This window comes from Ailuropoda melanoleuca, chromosome 6 (assembly GCF_002007445.2).
Source record: "Ailuropoda melanoleuca isolate Jingjing chromosome 6, ASM200744v2, whole genome shotgun sequence".
Taxonomy (NCBI): Eukaryota; Metazoa; Chordata; class Mammalia; order Carnivora; family Ursidae; genus Ailuropoda; species Ailuropoda melanoleuca.
The window spans coordinates 42,461,024-42,483,207 of NC_048223.1; the positions used below are offsets into that span (position 1 = coordinate 42,461,024).

The 22,184-nt window shown below is 39.8% G+C and overlaps 1 protein-coding gene across 18 annotated transcripts in view; it reads left to right on the forward strand.

Moving 5' to 3' along the window:
* Nucleotides 1-4,108: 4,108 nt before the first annotated feature.
* Nucleotides 4,109-22,184, forward strand: part of ABHD5 (abhydrolase domain containing 5, lysophosphatidic acid acyltransferase) — a 54,058-nt gene continuing 35,982 nt past the window's right edge. For 17 of the 18 annotated variants that reach the window (XR_004626055.1, XR_004626051.1, XR_004626050.1 and 14 more), the window contains exons 1-3: nt 4,109-4,289; nt 15,754-15,848; nt 18,372-18,744. Coding sequence is in view for 10 of the 18 variants with exons in the window: in XM_034662335.1 (XP_034518226.1) it covers nt 4,243-4,289; nt 15,754-15,848; nt 18,372-18,744 (515 nt within the window). In the remaining 8 variants the exon portion in view is untranslated. The remainder of the gene's footprint in view (nt 4,290-15,753; nt 15,849-18,371; nt 18,745-22,184) is intronic. The other variant, XM_002927277.4, reaches the window with a different exon arrangement.

A 22,184-nucleotide genomic window follows, 5' to 3' on the forward strand; every position in this document is an offset into this window, starting at 1 on the left:
TATTTTCAGACCATATATCTGACAAAGAACTAGTACCCAGAAAACATAAAAAGTTTTTAAAACTCAACAGTTAGAAAATGGGCAAGAGACATGAACAGACACTTCATTGAAAAGGATATACAGATGGCAAATAAGTATGTGAAAAGATGCTCAACACCACTAGTCATCGGGGAAATGCAAATTTCAAAATATAGTGGCTTAAAACAACCACCATTTTGTTTTCACCATCCTTTGGGTCAGGAATTTAAGCTCATCTGGACACATACTTTAATCCACATGGTGTCGGTTGATGTCATTCACTCAGTTGCTATCAGTGGAAAGTGGGCTGGAAATCTTAGAAGTCTGGTACTACACTTTCAATGCCATCCCAATCAAAATATCAATGACATTTTTCAAATAACTGGGACAAACAGCCCCAAATTGCCAATGAAATGTTGAAAAGGAAAAACAAAGCTGGGACATCATGTTGCCCAATTTCAAGCTATACTACAAAGCTGTGATCACAAAGACAGCATGGTACTGGCACAAAAACAAACACATAGACCAATGGAAGAGAATGGAGAACGCTATGGGCAACTAATCTTTGACAAAGCAGGAAAAAACATCCAGTGGAAAATAGACAGTCTCTTCAATAAATGGTGCTGGGAAAATTGGACAGCTACATGCAAAAGAATGAAACTTGACCACTCTCTCACACCATACACAAAGATAAACTCCAAATGGATGAAGGACCTCGATGTGAGACAGGAATCCATCAAAATCATAAAGGAGAACATAGGCTGTAACCTCTTTGACATCAGCCACAGCAACTTTTTTCATGACACATCTCCAAAGGCAAGAAAAAAATGAACTTGTGGGACTTCATCAAAATAAAAAGCTTCTGCACAGCCAAGGAAACAGTCAAAAAAATGAAGAGGCAGCCCACGGAATGGGAGAAGATATTTGCAAATGAAAAAATGAACTTGTGGGACTTCATCAAAATAAAAAGCTTCTGCACAGCCAAGGAAACAGTCAAAAAAATGAAGAGGCAGCCCACGGAATGGGAGAAGATATTTGCAAATGACACTACAGATAAAAGACTGGCATCCAAGATCTACAAAGAGCTTCTCAAACTCAATACATGAGAAACAAATAATCAAATCAAAAAATGGACAGAAGATAACCTTACGCCAGTTAGAATGGCAAAAATTGACAAGGCAAGAAACAACAAATGTTGGAGAGGATGTGGAGAAAGGGGATCACTCTTACACTACTGATGGGAATGCAAGTTGGTATAGCCACTTTGGAAAATAGTGTGGAGGTCCCTTAAAAAGTTAAAAATAGAGCTACCCTATGACCCAGCAATTGCACTACTGGGTATTTACCCCAGAGATACAGATGTAGTGACGAGAAGGGCCATATGCACCCCAATGTTCATAGTAGCATTGTTCACAATAGCTAAATTGTGGAAGGAGCCAAGATGCCCTTCAACAGATGACTGGATTAAGAACACATGGTCCAGGGGCGCCTGGGTGGCACAGCGGTTAGGCGTCTGCCTTCGGCTCAGGGCGTGATCCCGGCGTTATGGGATCGAGCCCCTAAAAAAAAAAAAAAAGAAGACATGGTCCATATATACAATGGAATATTACTCAGCCATCAGAAAAAATGATTACCCAACATTTGTAGCAACATGGACGGGACTGGAGGAGATTATGCTAAGTGAAATAAGTCAAGCAGAGAAAGACAATTATCATATGGTTTCACTCATTTATGGAACATAAGAAATAGGAAGATCAGTAGGAGAAGGAAGGGAAGAATGAAGGGGGGGTAAACAGAAGGGGGAATGAACCATGAGAGACTATGGACTCTGGGAATGAAACTGAGGGCTTCAGAGATCAGTAGGAGAAGGAAGGGAAGAATGAAGGGGGGGTAAACAGAAGGGGGAATGAACCATGAGAGACTATGGACTCTGGGAATGAAACTGAGGGCTTCAGAGGGGCAGGGGTGGGAGACCGTGATAGGCTGGTGATGGGTATTAAGGAGGGCACATATTGCATGGTGCACTGGGTGTTATACGCAAATAATGAATCATGGAACATTACATCAAAAACTAAGGATATACTGTATGGTGACTAACATAACATAATAAAAAATTATTAAAAAATATTTTATTTATTTATTTAAGATTGAGAGAGAGAGTGCTAGTGCACACAAGCGGGCAGGCTAGGTGGGAAGAGGGGCAGAGGGAAAGGGAGAGAGAGAATCTCAGCAGACTCCACACTGAGAACACAGCCCAACACCGGGCTTGGTCTCATGACCTTAAAATCATGCATGACCTGAGCCAAAATCAAGAGTTGAATGCTTAACCAACTGAGCCACCCAGGTGCTCCTATCCCATGTCCTTATTATCTCCCTACCATATTTACTTTCTCACTTTATTTAATTATAGCACTTTATAATCATTTATAGGTCAGTGAGGCCACTGATGTCCTAGAAATCCTCCATGTCTCAGCCTCATTCTGGTTTGCAAGTGCTTGCTTGGCAGACTTCTGATTAGGGCCCAGCCCTACGATGGCATTTTCCCTAAAAAAGTCTGTTGGGATTAAAGCCAACCTTGGAACCAATGGGGCCCCAGTCATCAATCTGTAAGGTACACTTAGTTTTGGCGATATATGGATGCATTTAGTTTTTTGGACCCTACAGCTCGGGAATAGCATGTAGAGCAGGCCATGTACTTGCCTTAAAATGTCCCAACCTGACTGTCCAATTGGAGACTCAAAGTAGGTGCTGGTGATCTGCCAGCATAAGCACTCTCACTCAAGGTAACTGGATAGTAGGTCACCAAAAGGAAGTAGATTTGGAAATAGCACCAGGTTGTCCTAGAACTTTGGGAGATCTGGTCTCAGGCCTTTTTAATACATTGATTTTCAGCTACTAAAACAGAGTGAACTCATAATAGGCACACAGTAGATAAGAATGGATGAATGGTAGTAAAGGAGAGGGAAAATTCTTCTCTACCTTCAAGGTCTTCCAACTGGACTTAAATTTACATGAGGCAGATTAACAGTAGAAAAAAAATCCAATGGTTTATTACGTGTACACAGAGGCCCAATAATGAAATTGAGACCTAAAAAAATGCCAAGGCAGGCAGGGTTTATACTTTCCAGACAAAGAGACAACATATCTGTGAAGAATTGACAGGATATAGAAAACTTAACTTTGAAAGCTTCACTTAGTAAGGAATTCTAAACAGAATTTGGGCTGGGATAGTAAATTAGTGAAAAGTAGCTAGGGTTGTTTATAAACCCCTCTTGGCTCTAAATTTCCCATGTCTGGCGATAAGGCTGTCTCTTTACCTCCTGGCGCAGAGATGGTATCTATCACATGGAGATTTATTTCCTGTTTTCAGGGGACAGAGGAGGGTCTGAGTGTCCTTCCTACATAGATTCTCTTAAATAACTTTTATTTAAATAATCATTATGCCAAAGTGGCATATTTGGAGGCAGCCTGCCCTTGGCCCCTACCATAGGGAGAGGTATAATTACAAAACCCGGCAGTATCTGATGGCTGAAAGACTTGAAAACAGGTCAACAATGTTGACATTTATGTTAGTGAATGCCCCTCAAGAACTTTAAGTACCTACATACTGACTTTACATCCTTCCAATATATATAGCTCAGGGCTAAAGGGAGTTGCTTGTTCTGGCCACTAATGTAACCCCAGCACGTCAGTGAATATTGACTGATTGAAGAGTCCTTAGTCACCCAAGGGGCTACCCACCTGCAGGGACGGGCAGGCGGAAGGCCAGAGTCCCCTCCATTGCTGCAGTTCCATTCGCCAAAGTAGCGTTTTTGGGATACTATCTTAGCTCTTCCAGCGAAAGTCCCAGGGTACTTCTAGAATGCCTGCCTCGTGCCCGGCACTGGCAGTTAATATTAGGGTTTGATGCATTAACACGGTCATGACTGAAACCAGTTACTACCTAACACTGCCAGGTAAGTCTTACCGGTTCCAGGGTTGACAACCCCGCCCAGCGCCCATACACTAGCGCGCCTGCCATTGGGCGCACGCGCAGCTGGTCAATGTGGGTGGAGATAGTCGGGCACGCGCTCGCGCGCGGCCTCGCCGCCGCGTCTTGCGAATGGGAGGGCGACGCATGCGCGGGCGGCGGTGGCCTTAAGGGCGGAGGCGGCTCCCGGTGTCCCAGTCGGCCTGTCAGCCGGCTTGAAGGCGCCTTCCGGCTCTCGTGCAGTGACGGCGGCCATGGCAGCGGAGGAGGAGGAGGTGGACTCGGCGGACACCTGCGAGAGGTGAGTTGCGCTCGGGACTTCGTGGCGCTCGGGATCGCGCCTTCCACACTGGCCCAGGCCGGGGCGGGCGGCATCGCCGACGACTCGTACCCCGCCTGGCCTCTTTATGGTCCGGCCCGGCGTGAGACTGCGCTGCGACCCGAGAGACGCCCCGGCCTGGCTCTGTCCCTGCCGGGCGCCTCTCGGCGCCGACGCGGGGGAAGTGTGTGAATCCGACCCGGCCACGCCGAAGGCCGCTGGACCTCCGCGCGGAGGGGCTCGGGTTAAGGGTGGTCCGGCACCCACACTGGGCTTGTCATCCGGGGACTCCTCGGACTTCGCCTGCCCCAGGGCGGCCGGTGACCGGGCGTCCCCACACCTGCCTTGAGACAGGGAAAGCGGCTCAGTCACTCGTGCACTTCCGAGCGCGGCTACTGCCTGCAGGTGCGTACTGTTCTCTGTCCAGCCCGGGACAAGAACGAATGCGCCGCCTGGGCAGAGCCTCCGGGGCCTGGGGGAAGGGGCGGCGCTTCCCTGGGGCCGTAGGAGATGGGAGAGCCCAAATTCACCCTGGAAAGTGCAGGAGATTGGGGGTGTCGGGGGAAGGAGGACCCCAGCGTGAGGGAAAGGGGGCTGGGGACGTGGGTATATGACTTTGGGTTTCAGAAAGCGTTTAATATATAGATACTTAATAGAAAGTTAACACGATATAGATAGCAAGTTCAGAAGTAATCATCTTTCAGAGATCTTCCTTTGCTTCTAAGTGTTCTGGCGTTACCAGAGAACTGTGTGTGTTTGCTCCTCAGAACATATGTATATGTAGAAAACTATGAAATTTGGAGGACAGATGTCCATCGTGAAACTTTTTGATACACAAATATACTAAGTTTAAATTATTCTCTTCCACCTGTAACTAACTTCATGCCCTTGTCAGTAGTCAAATAGCAATTAATTAGTGGAAAAATTAGATTATGAATATTATTGCCATATTTTCTCAAGGCTAGTCATTTCTTTTGGAAAGTAAATAAACTTCTTTGTTTCCGTATATGTGTTTAATATTTGAATAACTATTCTACTTCAGATGTCTGGAGAAACTTGCGTATGAAACATAACCTAAATGATAGAAGTCAATATGGATTACCGTGAACACAGTTGTATTTGGAAGGATATGGGGTGGGGGGTGACAGTTTTGAAATATTAGAAACTAAGTTCTTCCCTTGAAGTTTGTTTACATTATGAATGGATCCATTGTTTTGGTTTGTTGATGAACTAACTTCCTTGTCGAAGTAAGATGCTGAATGTCCTCATGTGGGCACAAGAAGGAACCTAACTGGTAGCATGTTTCCACCTAGTTTGTCATAACATTTTTTGCTCTTTCTGAAACTGCTTTTAGATGGACTCTTTGGTCTCCATATTGTTGTGGGACCTGGGAGTCCAGGGCATGACTGTGAAAGGAATTTGTGGATTGGGTGATGTCCACAGGTCATTGGGGACAGACTATAAAAAAATCTTTAGCAGCTGAGCAGCCATAGTCCCATGACAGAGGTGGGCCTCCTTGGTACTCTTGGCAGTATACTTGAGCAGTGTCCATCCATTGCCCATACTAGTGTTGTCTTCTGAACTGTACCAAGTAGACGCAAGTACCTGCTCCTGCTAGGTGCTGCCTAAAGGTGTTTATAGTAAACCTAAGGTCAGCCCTGTGTGCGTGGTATTGCTGTCCATTTTTCATTTGCAACTGCAACTGAAAGGGCTCCCACTAGCAAGTGGCAGAGCTGGTTTGGAGCTCCCCAGGTGTTTAGATTTAGTTTAGTGTCCTCTCCAATGTCTCTGCTGCTTCTCAGTTGGACTGGGACTCATGTGGGATGTTTGGTTCTTGTTTGTTGTGCTTACTCCATTGACAATTTGTTATTTAATCCTTGCATTGATACAGAGCTTATTTAAAAAAAATTTTTGCTTAATCAACAATAGAACTATCCCAAGAGCCAATGTAGGTTGTGGGAAAACAGGTCTTGAATCAAATTCCCTGTCTTTAAGACATTTCAGGTTTAAATGGGGAATTGAGATTAACAAAGGAAACAATTATAAAATGGTCTTAGGAAGGCTCTTTGGCACATATGATTCTTGGTTTTTTTCTTTGTGACTTTCTTAGTGAAGACAGGCATGCCTGGAAGCCATTAGGCTTTCAACATCTAACCCTTTTCCCTTGCAATACAGTTGAGAAAGCTAAATGTAACAAGAATAGGGAAAACTTATGTGAATTGCTGCAAGGTTGTCCCAGAGAAGGTATCTCTTGAGTTTAGAGGAAAGCTGTGACGGAATTGCTCAGTTGCAGAGCAGACAGTAAAATAGGTGGTTTGCTGTGATGTGTTGCAGTTGGCTTATACTGGCAACCATTGCTAAATTTTCAGGAGTTTTGCCAACTTTTGGCAACTTGAAATCAGCCATGCTGGTAGTATTTACTTCATAGAAATCATAAAATGTTACAAGTAAAGGATTCCCCCCTCCTCCAGTGGATTTACTAGCCACCTGTTGGATTTACATTAGTATTTGACTGTAGTTCTTTCCCTTGGTGGTAGGCTAGTGGGTTTTGCTATTTTTAAAAGACTGCTAAGATCAATGACTTACCTCTGTTGCCATCTCTCCTTTTCAAATCCTTGCTATCCGACTTCTTAATCACATTTCTCAATGACACATCCCAGTGGGCTTTTATTTTTCTGGGTTCTTAGCTTCCTTGGGTCTTTCTCAGTGTTGGCACTGTAAAGATAGCTTCTCCATATTGAAATTCTTATCAGACACTGTAGCTCTTAAGATATTTTGCTTCATGCCTTACCTCAGACCAGTAGTTACTTTTATTAGGTTCTCTTCCTTTTCTCATTCTTTAAATGTCATAATTCTCCAAGATTCTATCTTCATCTCTTATCTTTGCTTTCATATTTTGTCTTGTTTACTTATACTCCTTGAAGGATCTTTTCTGTGGCAAGAAGTGAAATCTCATCCTCATGATGGAGTACTCTAGTGTTGTTTCTAATTGTGTGCCAGATGTTTGCACTTTATTCCTCAAATGTAACATGTCCAGACTCAGATGTCATTTTCACCTTTCTTCCCCTGAACTAAACAACACAAAAAGTCCAGTTTTTCCCCTTGATTTCCTATTTTCATTAGGGTGCTTAATGTTCTTCTGGTCATCCAGGTTCAGAACTGTGGCCTGATCTTTTGACTGCCCCCTTCCCTCTTCATTGCCCTGAATACCAAATCTACCAAGTCCAGTCTAAGTACATCAGCTTTCCATTTCCAGTATCTCCTGGAAATCACCTGGTTCAGACCCTTCATATTCCCTTTTCTGGCTTATAGCACGCTTTATTTTTTTTTAAGATTTTATTTATTTATTAGAGAGAGAAAGAGCGAGAGCACAAGTAGGGGAAGAGGGAGCCGGAGTAGCCAGCTTCCCGCTGAGCAAGGAGCCCAATGTGGGGCTCTATCCCAGGACCCTGAGATCATGCCCTGAGCTGAAAACAAACCCTTAACCAACTGAGCCACCCAGGTGCCCCTATAGCAGGCTTTTAGTAACCCATTTTGTCCCTGTGCTTTCAACAAAGCTTATTTCATCAGTTACTTTCTCTCCCCAAGAGGCACAGTCTTACTGTAGCACAGCCGCACACAGTGGCTTTATTATAGGTGCTCAGCCTGACTTAAAGCCCTTTGTAGAGAGCTTGGCTCTTATCTATCTTTGGAGTCTGACTTCCTCCCTGTGCACTGGGATCTAGCCAAGCTTTCATTGTTTCCTAAACATGTTCCTTGCTCATCCTATTTCCCCTCGTGTCTTGGTTCACGTTGTTTTCTCTGACCCAGCACAGATTGTGATCTTCCTTCTCTAAAGGCCTATGGTATTCTCCTAAAATTTCTTTATGACACTTATACCATGTTTTATAGTATAGCTATTTGTTTGTTTTGTCAGTTCATTGAGGTCAAAACTTTTGTCTTACACAAACGTCTGGTAGAGCCTAAAGGGCCTTCATAAATAATAAGCTTCAATAAATGTTTATTGAATTAAACACTTCAATGTTGTAAATTTATGCTGACACAAACATTAAGATAAAAAACCTAGTTATTGATAATTTATTTTGCAGCTTTGTAACTTGATATTTTTTCATCCTAAGATATTTAAAGAACCTCAAAAGGTATATTCATAAGAATTCAAGTTTTGAATTTGACTAGGACAACAACTAAGATCATAAACTTGTATTGGGGAGGTTGAGAATATGATTCTATTTCTTGACCTTGCGCGAGCCAACTCGTACTTCATTGTTTTGACTGTTCTCCAAAATGCCAGTCACAGATCAGCAAATGGAGATTTCAGTCCTGTGATGAAGAACTTAACAAACAATTGTAAAGTCCCAGGATGGTCCACTTAATAAAAACAACACTGGATAATACATTTAAGAATTACAGATGACTCTGAATGGAGTCCTTAAGGATTTGATTTATATTACTTATAGTAGCCATTCAGAAATATTATATTGTTAGGTTTTTAGTCTGTAGAACCTCGTGGTTCTGTAATTTCTCACTCCTGATTGTGAATCATAAAGAATTGTGTGGAAAGATGATTTTTATTATTATTAAAAATTATTACTCAGTTTGAGACTTGGAATTTTTAGTTTTTATTTATCTAGTAGATAAACTTATTTTAGAAGTAACATGAAATGCCACTTGGATTTGTTCAGCAGTGTAAATCTAAAGTACACCTGTAGTTTTCTTTAAATACGGTTGATGCTGTGTCTGACTCCAGGATGGTTTGTTTACTGTGTGAGACAAGGTAGGAAACAATTGGATCTTTAAAAGTTACAGGTTAGAAACATAGCGGGTAAAAAGTTAAAGAATGTGAATTAATGCATTAAAATATATTAGAGGGCCTGGATTATCATTGATCCAATGGTTAGTGATAATTTGAATCATGTGAGTTATTATTTATTTAAAATGAAAGGTCATGATAGTCACCTAAATTATGGCTATTTGAGACATATTCTGTTCCTCCTTTCCAAGAATAGGATTTAAGAAACCATTACCCAGGAAAGAAGGCCTTTATTTGCAAAAGTGTTGTAATGTCCATTTTGGAAGTTTTTAATCATTCATTGGTTGAGGAATTATTTTAGAAGAATGTGTATATTCACACCTCTAATCATTTTGGATATTTACAAAAGAAGCAAAACCTCATAGTTTCTCTAAATGAGAGAGAATACTGTACTTAGACTAGGGTAGAGAGCAATAATAAACAAACTTTTCTCTCTTGACAATACCAGTATAGAGATGGAGGCCATTTTAAACAAAATTGTAATATAATGAAATCCTCTTTACTTATAACCTAATTAGAAACGTTATTTAAGTGGCCAACAGTGTGTGGAAATTGGCCAGACTTTTGTATATTTTCTTCAGAAAACTTTGAAACCTGTTTCACAATATTTGTAGATTGTGCAATTCAGGTTTGGTAATACTATAGATAGTCAAATGTCTAAGAGAACAAAACAGGGCTTACCAGGAAACTTAAATGTTGATGGCAATAGGGTATAAGTACAATGTTATTTAAAAAAAAAAGATTAGGTGGGGATGCCTGGGTAGCTCAGGTCATGATCCTGGGGTCCTGGGATCCAGTCCTACCTCAGGCTCCTTGCTCAGCAGGAAGCCTGCTTCTCCCTCCGCCTGCCACTCCCCCTGCTTGTGTGCTCCCTCTCTGATAAATAAATAAAATCTTTAAAAAAACCCAAAAGATTAGGTAGAAAGTTAAGGGGAAAAAAAATCAGTGTTTATCTCTCAAAGGCAGGATGCTTAAAATCAGATTCTTAAGTTGATAAACTCTATTAATATGTTAAGCACATCTTTTTTGTCTTTCTTTAGAACGTCACCTCTAGTGTAGTCTTTCAAAGTTGTTTTTTTTTTTTTTAACTTGGAAGTCTGCTCACTAAAAAGATTCTCTATATTTATTACAGAGTTATAAAGCAAGATTCCTTTTATTTGGTTTTTAGATTAGATGCATTAGTACTTAGATCCTCAGCCTTGCTGAGAGGTTAGTGCTCAGTTGATGGGGCTGTGTAGAAAACCCTTTGGTGCACTTTTTGGTAAGTCTTCCTGTTGTCTTAAATAGATACAGTCCCTAGGACGAATAGCTTTTTCTTTACATTGTGATTGACATTTGGGTTACTTCCAAAGTTAGGGCCTCGGCAGTGGGTGATGGTGTTTATTGATTATCTGCTTAAATAAAATGGGGAAGTTGAGTTTTGCTTTTCTTTTCATGTTCCAAAGCTCTGAGGAGGAAGCCCTGTATCTCATTTACTGTTTTGTTTTGTTTTCTTGTTTACTGTTTCATAGCTGGGCTACATGAATTTAATATTTACTTTGGATTTTGTGACCTTAGAAGAATGGCTGGATATCTGACAAGCTTCAGTCTTGGGTTCTTAGTTTCAGTCTTCCACACACTAAGCCTAGAATGTAGAACAACACTGGAGAACACAGGAAATTTTGTGGAAGGGGCAAAGGGTCTCTTTGAAGATGAGTTTAATTTACCCCAAAGACAGGAGGTGAGGCCGAATCAATGTTTTGGAGGGTTGAAGCAACAGACATTGTAAGTTCAACTGTGGGAACTCAAGAACAAAGGTTGAGCAAGTAAGGGAAAGAAAAGAAAGAAAAGATAGACCTCGGGGAGCCTGGGTAACGTAGTCATTAAGCCTCTTAGGCTCAGGTCCTGATCCCGGAACGCCAGGATCGAGTCCCACATCGGGCTCCTCCGCTGGGAGCCTGCTTCTTCTCTCCCACTCCCCTGCTGTGTTCCCTCTCTCCTGGCTGTCTCTCTGTCACATAAATAAAAAGAAAATCTTTGAAAAAAAAAAGAAAAGAAAAGATAGACCTCAGCTTTCCTTCCACTCTTTAGAAATGTTCCTTTGAGCCAATTTGTGTGTGGGACTCAATTGTGTAGAGTATCTCTAAGAAAGAAGTAGAAGACAGTTTCTATAAAACGTTTTATCATCTGGTTTAGGCAAAGCTGGACAGAAATATTATCAAGGCTTAGGGAAAGAGAGGTATCTTTACAATTCCATTGAGTGAAAATAAAATATTTTCCTATGCTTTGTTAAATATAGATTTTTTCAGCTTAAATATACTTCAGAAAAACTCCACTTAAAAACAATTATCTGCTTTGATTAAAAGATTGCTGTGAAAACCTGAAGAGGGTTAGTAGCTCTTGTGGTTGAAGAGCCCTGATTTTTAGTGTAATGCACTAGACTTGCAGACATAAAAACATTGTTTTGCCTTTTCTCTTTGAGCTCAGCCCATCACTAGGAGGCAAAATGAGTGGACAAGACATCCTGTCCTTTGCAAATTGGGTTTGTGGTGAGGGGTAGGCATAATTCCTATTGCAGGCTATTATATAACATTTTAAACTTGAGGACCTGTACATAGTACAGTATGTAAATTTTTTTAAAGACTGAAGCGAAGATTGCGTTTGTGTTTTCTTTGCCCCAACATGATGTCAGTTGGAGTAATAGTAGACTATAGTTCATTTCACTTTATTTATTTATTTATTTTTTGTACTGACCTCTGATTCCCTCTGGCAAAGAACTGTGCTATGATTTGAGGGCTGTTTAAGACAACTGATGAGACTGAGTTGTAAGTAACTTCCTCTTGGTACTAGCTCATATTTTTGTGGCCTAACATAGACTTTAATGACCATTCCTGGTCAAGGACAAAAGAGCTTCAGCTTAATAATGGTTTACTTTTTAAATTTTAAGCTCCAAAGATCATGAGATTCTTTTAACTGCTTGTTAACTGTTTTTTTTTTCCCAACAATTGATAAATTGTTGAATGATTGAAAAACTCATTGCTTAAAACCTTGAATTGTTTTTCCTTGATAATTTATAAATAGCTTTATATAATTACAAATAGACTAATAATGTTTTCTATTATGTTTTTACCTTGATGATAAGTTATATGTAACATTTGTGGGGGATGCCTAGGGGTCATATCCTCTTACCCTGTTCATTTGAAACCAGCACAGAGAACATTTGGAGTGGAGCCTGGTTATAATGCAGGCTATTATATATCTTCTTTTCCATGCAGGCCTAAGGAATGTGACTTTGTCCTGTAACTTTATCCTGTAGGTCATGATAGTTCTTCACACATTTTAAGGAAGGTAGTCACCTGAGGAAAAAAGGTCTTTGAAGTCACTCGGAATTAAATTTAAATCTCTACTTGTACCATTTCTTTACTACCTTAATACTTTTGAACCTGGTGTTTAACATTTCTGAACCTTACTTTCCGCATCTACAGAATGGGAATAACTTGGATTGAGAATACCCTGTATTGTGAGTGACTTAATCATTCTGCAAAACATTTATTGAGCGGCTGTTACATATAACGCTTAGAGAAATTCTATAGGGCAGGAAAATGTAGGATGAACCCACAAAGCTTAGAAAAAGCTGGATGCTAGATCCACCCCTCCAAACTTAGCACATTTCTCTACTCACACCTATTCTTCTTCATGTGTTCTCTGTGGTGTTAATGGTACCTGATTCAGAAACCTAGCAATCCTCTATTACACCTTCTTTCTATTCAACCAGTTATCAAATCTAACCTGTTTTATTTTTTCTTTTTAGCATAAAATTGTATTAATGATGAAATGCTTAAATTTTAAGTGTTCATTTGCTGAATTTTGACATATGCATACATCTGTGTAATCCAGTCATCTGTTACGATAGAGAATGTCACTATCATCCCAGAAAATTCTCTTGTTACTCAAGTGATCCACTTGTAATTCATTGCAGCCAGTACATTTCAGATGGAGCAATAACTGCATTTATAACACCATGTATAGTAATATGCATTGGTGAACACAGAGTCCTTCCCTTTAAGGATCATACAGTTGGGTGAGGGTATTGGTGAGTAAATAAGAATGTTGTAACACGGCTTGAGAAGGAAAAGAATAGAGCTTGAGAATGGGGTGCTATCCTGCCACCTTGATCTAATCCCATTTGGGTATGTGGGTGAGGGGGGGAATGAAATCTGATTTAAGGTTGGTGAGAGTTATAATGGATCATGAAAAGAAGGGGAGATGCATATTCCAAGGATATTTAGGGCCAGGAAGCAAGAGACTAGGGAATATTGTATGGCTAGAAAACAGAGAATAAGAAATGACAAAAATGATACTAGAATGTCTAGCAAAAAGTTGGAACAGGACTGAGTTTCCTATTGAAGGTCAACTAGAAGTAGCCTTACCTTTGAGGTAAGGAGTGATGTAAAATGACAATTCTTTGTCAATTTCTATTTCTGAAGTACTTCTGAACCATAGTTAAAACTCTCATTTTAGGAATCACTAATTAATGCCACATAATTTTAGTGAATTGTTGTTTTGTTATCAGTATAATGTCAACTACCATTTATTGAATGTTTAAATATTTTATCTTGCAAAAACACTCCATGCTTTGTATTTGTGGTAGTCATCCCCAAAGATAATGGTCTCCAAAGATGTGTGCATTTTCTAGACCTCAGAACCTGTGTTACTTTATATGGCAAAGATTTTGCAGAGTTCCAATTTAACTGATTAAGTTAGGAACTGTGAGATGATCCTGGGTTATCTGGGTGGGCCCTAAATGCCATCACTAGTGATTCTATAAGTGAGAGGCAGAGGGAGATTACAACAGGCAGAAGAGAAGTCACACACAAGGCAATGTGGTAATGGACACAGATAACTGGAGTCACCCTGCCACAGATAAAGAATACCAGCAGCCACCAGAACGAAGAAGAGGGCGAGGAATGGATTTTCCCCTAAAGCCTCTGTTGGGAGTGTGGCCATGAATAAATTTCTGTTGTTTTATTAAGCTACCAAGTTTGTGGTAATTTGTTACAGCAGCCATTGGAAACAATGCATTTGTTATCGCGGAACACACATTATGCATCCTTATGTGCATGTGCTCATGCCCTTTCCTTCACTGGGGATGCCTGAACTACCACTCCACCTTTTGAAATAATCCTAATCATTTTATAAAGATCTAGTTCAAAAGCAACTCCCCGATGCCTTCAAGAAGAACTAATCACTCTTACCTCCGTTTGACAATTGATATGCCCCAAGTGATTAAAACAGTTCCTCATAGTAAGTGCTCAATAAATACTTGTGGAATGAATTAATTCCATCATGTATTAAAGTTCCTGGGTCACCTGTTTCCTCCATTAGATTCCCCCCTCCTTTCATATAACATTGAGTTAATTTAAGGCATACAACTGTGTTGATTTTATACATTTATATGCCATTTTTATGCTGCAGTATGGTTATGATTTAGCTAGCACCTCTGTCACATCACATAATTACCATTTCTTTTTTGTGGTGAGAACATTTAAGATCTAGTCTCTTAGTTTTGAAGTATAACACAGTGTTATTGACCATAATCATTATGCTGTGCTTTAGATCTCCAGAACTTACTCCTCTTCTAGTTGTAAGTTTGTATATTTTAGCCTGTTTTATTTTTAAATATTCCTTGGCCTCATTTTCTTGTCTCCATCCCTGTTGCCAAAGCCCTGGTTCAGGGCCATACCTCCCATCTGAAACCTATAGTAGTCTATCTTTCTTCCTCCTCATTTTCTGTTTCACCAGAAATCTCTCACTTTAAATACTCCTGGTCAGGTGCTAAGCCCTAGCTAACTGTCAAATAGCTGCTGAAGCTCCACAGTAGCCCAGACTGTTAGGATAAGCCTGTGATCTGCTGCGGCCAGGCCAGGAGTTAAATGCTCAAAATCTCAGTTAGCTACTAGCAAAGCCTGCCTGTGCCACATCTTTCCTCACTTGTTGCCTCAGGCTTGGTTCCTTGTTCTCTTTCTTTAGCTATCTTCTGCCAGAGGCCTGGGTCATTGTTTTCATCTCCTATATGTTGGACCCCAGAGATTTTCACTAACAGTTAACCAGGTCACTCTAGGCAGGTTACATATACATAGGCCAACCTTCTGCATTTGTATAGGGGTGTATTCCCACTCTGAACCATGAAGTTTGAAGATTTTTTTAAAAAAAACAATCTCCTATTTTAATAAGATTTCTCTTCTCTCAACCATAAGATTTTATACCTACCTGTGGCCTGCCATTGAAGGGAACCTACTCATGGTCTTTATCTTTTTTGCATTTAACACCAGGGTAAGAGGCTGTCTTGTAGTGGGTTGGGGTGAATGCCTTTTTTGTCTTTTCTTGTTCTGCTTATTTTTAATTTCTGCTTGATTACTTGGAGTCTGCCTATCCATAAATATGGATTTTGATATCTACTTGTAGGGTCACAGGCTGAAGTTGAATGTCTCTTCCCCAGTACTTTACCACAATGCTTTGTATGTATTAGGTGGATTCTGCCACACGTAGGTAGTTTCACCATCACATAGACAGTAAGTCTCCTATTCTGCTCTTCTTCGAATGTAACAGCTGGGAGTTGAGAAGAGCGTTAACTTACCTCTTTGTATGTTCTTTTTGATGCTCTAGGTCAGGATGGCTGACTGGTTGGCTTCCCACGTGGTGCCCTACATCTACATCACACCTTAAAGAAGCTGAAGAGAAAATTTTAAAATGTAAGGTTTTCTTCTTGTAAGTTAACTGTTTGCTAAAATAGGTCACACTGCCCAGAAACTGGAGATAAGCGTCTGTTGTGTGTTAGTTTGTTGGCAAAAGTGCTTTTTCCCTTTTCCATTGTTATCAACAGGTACAGAAATGTTGGGAGGCAGGGGTTCTCAAACTTTTGTTCTTGGGTTCTTGTTATACTCTTAAATTAGTAAGGGCCTTAAGGAGCTTTATCAGTTATAGCCATCAGTATTTACCAATTAGAAATTAAAACTGAATTATTTAAAATATGTTAAATTATTCATTTAAAAATAAGAGGAACCCATTATGGGTTAAAATAAATAACAAGTTTTCTAAAAATAACTACTTTCCAAACAAAAACGTAGTGAGAAAAGTAGCATTGTTTGCAAATCTTTTTAATGTCCGGCTTAATATAAGATAGCTGGATTCTCATATCTGCTTCTGCATTCACGCTGTTGGTAATCACATCTATGTGGTCTCCGGAAAACTCTGCTGCATACCCATCAAAGAATGAGAGTGAAAAGGTGTCTTAGTTTTGTTATGAAAATAGTTTTGACCTCATAGATCTCCTGAAAGGGTCTCAGGGACTCCCCAAGGCCCCTGACTACAATCTGGTAATAGGCTCTAGGTGTTCCAGAACCGGTAGCCTTGTGTAGTGGAGCACATACTGGACTAGAACAAGGTAACCTGGCCCAGGCTCAGATCTGCAATCAGGTGATGTCAGGATCTTGGGTTAGTCACTTTCTCAGTTTCCCATTTATTATCTGTGAATTGAAGGGGTAGAATGATCCTTAGAGTTCCCTCTAATTCTAGTTTCTTAGGATTCTTTAATTATGCATTTTAGTGGTGTGGAAACCTTTTTTTTTTTAAATTTCTTATGAGCACTGAAATTTACCCAAACGTGTACTGTCAGGGCAGTCCTGGTATCTTTGGGTATACTTTTAAGCAATGGTGCTTATTGTGTAGTTTTGTTCTGCTGATACAATTTAGGAGTGGATTCAGAGGAGTAGTTCACATACATGATTATTGTGAATGTATGTGCAGATGTTTGCCCATGCCTGCTTTTCAGTCTCTCTACCACAAATGAATTTTCTTGTTTGTGCATTTGAATGATTCAGGAGTAAGTAAGTGTAACTGAATATATCCATAGGAAGGGACAGTTAGCCATCTTACATGAATTTTTAGCATGAAAATAAATTTCTACTCAGTCTGTATACTTGGGTAATCTTGTTCCTACAAAACTGGGAAAGTTGACATTGTGGTTTACTAAAATAAAAAAAAAAAAATCCTGTCAGGAGATACAAAAGGGTGCTAGATGCTCAATTTATGCATTTAACAAACATACTGATTCCCTACTGCTAGATTCCAGGGATGCAAATAGGAATGCAAATAGCCCTTGATTTAGTATCAGATGGGAAAGCAAGTGACTTGTAATGCAGTAGGGTGAGCTATCTAATAGAGGTTACAGATGGTTTCTATGGAAATATGCAGACATCTGTGTTCAAAATGCTGACATGGTTTGGTTTGGTTCTAATGCTGGATCATCTTTTCTAAACTGGTATCATTTCCCCCCATTTGGAGGTTTGGGCTCTGTTAATATTCTGAATGAATGCTGGGTTTCCTCTTTGCTGCTACTGTGTGGTACAAAACCCGAGATTATTTCTTTGGTTAAAGGGCAGAAACTCCCAGTTCTCCAGCATTTGTCTTCTGCAGATGAATATGCACAAATTAAGTAGCATATATAAAGTGTCTGTATTCAGTTGATAATTTAATGAAAGGAAGTTCAAATTGGTTTCATCTTTAGTCAACTTGGGGGAGATTTAAAGTATTGAGTCCCACAACATTGAAGGCAAGTAAAAGTTTTTATCTACAAAATTGTGATTATTTGTATTTTCTAGGGAGATTGTTGGACTTGAACCCACATTACCTGGCACATCATGCCAGGACTTCCTGCCATACCCTGTCACCTCTTTTCTACTAAACTTTGAAGTGACTTAAGATTTCAGTTATGTGTTCAGTGCAGGTACTGCTAGTCCTTCACTAAATTCGTGGTTTTTAGGGAAAAATGTTTCTTTTGAGCCTGACTTCATTCTTCAATGATTAATCTTCAAGTGTTAGACAAATTCAAGGTATTCTTTTGTTATTGTCTGCAGAGTTAGAGACCTTCAAATAATGGGTCCAGTGAGCACTAAGTTCCTCTCTAGTTCTAAGAGTGTAAGACTCTCATTTGGTAGATGTGAAAAGAAGTCCAAAGAGTTAACATGACTTGCCAAAGACCTTGGCCACAGGTACTTGAGATTTATCTGAGATAGAACTTCCCACTTAGATGGTAATTGAGAATAAACTGCTTCAATAAGATGTGTGCTTTTTTAAGGAATGCCCTAATGAAGGCAAAAATCATATGAATGGATACCGGATAGTTTCTAGATTATTAATTTCTGATTGCTCTGAGAATACTCCCCTTCTCATAAGTAGTGAAGCTAAGCAGAATTTCTTTTTTATGTTTTCATTAGGTGTCCCCTGCACATACAAAAAAGAACCTGTTCGTATATCTAATGGAAATAAAATATGGACACTGAAGTTCTCTCCTAATATTTCAAATAAGACTCCACTTGTCCTCCTCCATGGTTTTGGAGGAGGTCTTGGACTCTGGGCACTGAATTTTGGAGATCTTTGCACGGATAGACCTGTCTATGCTTTTGACCTGTTGGGCTTTGGACGAAGTAGTAGGCCCAGGTTTGACAGTGATGCAGAAGAAGTGGAGAATCAGTTTGTGGAATCTATTGAAGAGTGGAGATGTGCCCTAGGATTGGACAAAATGATCTTGCTTGGACACAACTTGGGTGGGTTCTTGGCTGCTGCTTATTCACTGAAGTACCCATCACGGTAAGTGATGCTGACAGAAGGGAGGCACCAAGTGCCAGTCTCTAGTTCCTGTCCTTGGTGGTTGTTGGTGTCTGAGCCTGAGCCTTACAAGACAGATTCTCTTAAAGGAGACCAAATAGCCACAACCAATGGCCGATTTAGTAGCTGAAATAAAGATGTCAGGGTTTTCCTGTTACACATGCTGCACATTGGTAGAAGGCTTGAGAAAGGACTTTCTCTTTGCCAAATTTAGGATGTCTATAATTTAAGCCACAAGTAAGAACTGTTTTGGTGGTATTGTTTATTATTATTGTTATCATTAGACCTGTGGATCGAACAGTCTTTTCCTAACCTTTTTCCAGGTTATGATAAGCCATAATACGAGCCGAAAGGTGAGTAATTAGAAGTCCTGGGTGCCAGTGCTATCTTTTGGCTTAAAGCAAATCCTTCAACCTTGAAGCTTTAGTTTTTTTCACTTGTAAGGTACAGAAAATATATCTGCGAAGTGTATCTGACAGGGTTTTTATTGTACTGTGCCCTACCTTTATGGTTACAAAATTTTTTTTCAGAGGAATTGAATTAATGATTTCAGAATTTTGCTTCAGAATCTTTTAGCATCTCCTCCTATCTTTACCTTATTTTCTCATACTATATCCTATTATTTGTTTCACCTCTGAGCAGAGGTCACATTTGAGTGCTAAGAAAATAGAAGAAAAGCTCTTTTTTTTTTTTTTTTTTTGCTTAGCCTTTGGAAAGAAACAAAAAACAACATTTTTATGTTGCTAATGTATTTTTCCATTGGACTAATTTTTAAATCCAAAATTGCAAGCACCTTTGACATTAAGGTCTGTGTATGAGACATGGGATGATGGTCATTCTCAGACGGCATGCGTGTACCTGTGAAGCTGCCCCATTGTGGAACTCCAGGCGTGCTGTCGGCACAGGATTTGAAGTGTAGAGCAGCAGCCCTGTGTACTCGAGGTTTTCTTCCCCTCGAACAGCTGACTTTTCCTCTGTAGGTTCTTCATGTCAACTTCAGCATTAACACTTGGTTTTTCTGGAGAGTTTGTAGTCCTGTGTGTGGTGGATGATGTAGTCCTGTCAATTGGCAGACCCTTGCTTTCAAAAGAAATCCAAATTTTCTTTTTGTAGTTGTCTTTTAGGGTTTACTGTCTTTTATTGTGTTCTACTCTCAATGGAAAGTAAGAGAAGGAAATGGATACTTTTCTGATATAAGACAACAGGGCTGTAGGGGTGGATGGGCTTCCTTTGTTTCTTATCAGAAGTTTATTATGTCTGTCTTGTGGTATTTATTCCTTGGCAACGTGATACGGGACCATATAGGGTAGACTCTGGCCATGAAACCCCTAAGTCTTAGAATCCTGACCCTTCATGGCTATCTATTATTTAGGTCATTTGGTGAGATTTTCATTTGCAGCTATGAAGTGCTCTGAGGAAATCAGTGATTCAGAAGAGAATGAACACTTTAAAACCATTTATGAAAGAGAATAGCAACATAGTTTGAATGACATGGTGGGCAAAACATGTATCTTAAACAAAGTCAGTGATCCCTGCATTGGACTGACTGCATTTTAGAAAATGGTTTTTGAATGCTTGTATCTAAGGCTAGAAATAAAACTGAACTACTGGGTCAGGACCAAGAATCACTAAGTATTTGTAATAAATGAATGTGAGAACACTTGAAATAATTAACACGTTTAAATTGGCTGATTTTTGAGTAGAACTATGTAGACCATGTTTGCATATTGAAGCCTGTATTCTTCACTGCATAACTTACAAGTTATTAAATACAAGTTAATTTCAAAATAGTGAGGTTCTTTGGATTTTCAGATATCCCAAATACTGAATGAAATTCCGTCAGACCACTGTGGTTGGCACATAGTAGGTGCCCAGTGTTAAATGAGTGAAACAAGGAAGCCATCAGACTGAGGTGGCTCTAATGCTCTGGGGGCCTACATAAGCAAACCAAAATCTAAGCTGGTAAGTACCTCAAGGTTATGAAATTAAAACCTAAGAATAATCAATCACAAATAGCCAACTGGGCTTTAAGCCAATCAGATAATTTCCTTTCTTTGCTTCCACACCTACTCTATACAGGGCTTTACTCAGCTTCTCTTGGTGGAGCACACTTAACCACTCAGGTTTGGGACTGCCACATTCAAATCGGTTTTTGCTCAAATAAACTTAAAAATTTTCAGTATGCCTAGTTTATCTTTTAACAGTATTAACTGAGGATGGAGCTACGTACTCTAAATGTCTCTTACCTAGCTCACTTGATCCAGCTTTTTTAAAAAGATTTTTATTTTTTTAAGAGCAGTTTTAGGTTTACAACAAAATTGAGAGAGAAGTACATATACTTCCTGCCTCTACACGTGCATAGTCTTCATTTAATTTAATTATTCATTTAATTAATTATTCATTAATTTATTCATTTAATTTCCGTCACTCACTGTGCCTTTTTTCTTGTCTTTTTTTTTTTCTCCTAATGGACTTTGAGAGAGTTACTTTTTCCTTTTCCTCTTCAGGTATAACAAATACAGTCTTTCCCTTTTTTTTCTTTCTGAAGTAAAACAGTTTCCCCTTAATTCTTTGATTCTCCTCACTTTCTGTTTCTATGCATGCAGGAAAAAAACACAAAGACAACACTTTTTTACTTGTCTTAGTCCAAAGCTATTTCCATGTTCATCTTTTATGGGCAGTCCCATTCATTTATTCCTTGTTTATTTTTTTTTAAGATTTATTAGAGAAAGTGCGAGAGTGCACGGGAGTTGAGGGGAGGGGCAAAGGGAGAGGGAGAGAGAATCCCAAGCACACTCCCTGCTAAGTGCGGAGCCTAACATGGGGCTTGATCTCACGACCCTGAGATCATGACCTGAGCCAAAGTCAAGAGTTGGAGGCTTAACCGACTAAGCCACCCAGGTGCCCCTTTTCTTTGTTTATTTTTATAGGACAGTTTGAGGAAAAGAATGAAAGTGCCTAGTCTACTAGTTTAATGTTCTTGTTTAGGAAGCATTTTTGCTAGAGAACGGATAAAACCCAATCCATTTTCTTTCTAATTTTTTGGTACATTATGTCAGCCTGAGTGCTTCATCTCTGTGAGCAGCACAGTGCCTCTGTCCATAGAAGTTGTTTTATGGTCTAACTTGTGGCAGTAATCACATATCTTTCCAATTCTTGATACTGATTGTAAACTAAGCATTCAGCAGTTGTGATGCTTTATGTAAAAGCACCTAGATGATTCCTCCATTGAAATATTGGTGATGACTGAAATACTCTAACATTATGTTCCAGCAGGTTGGTTGTGTTTAAAGAATGTCGAGTGACTGTATGTGTTTAGAAGGCTTAAGGTGAGCTGGGGAAGAGACACAGCTAACCACCTGAGGGACAGGAGCTGCTGAGGGTTGCGAAGGGGAGTGGGCAGGTCTGTGAGAACTCTCGAT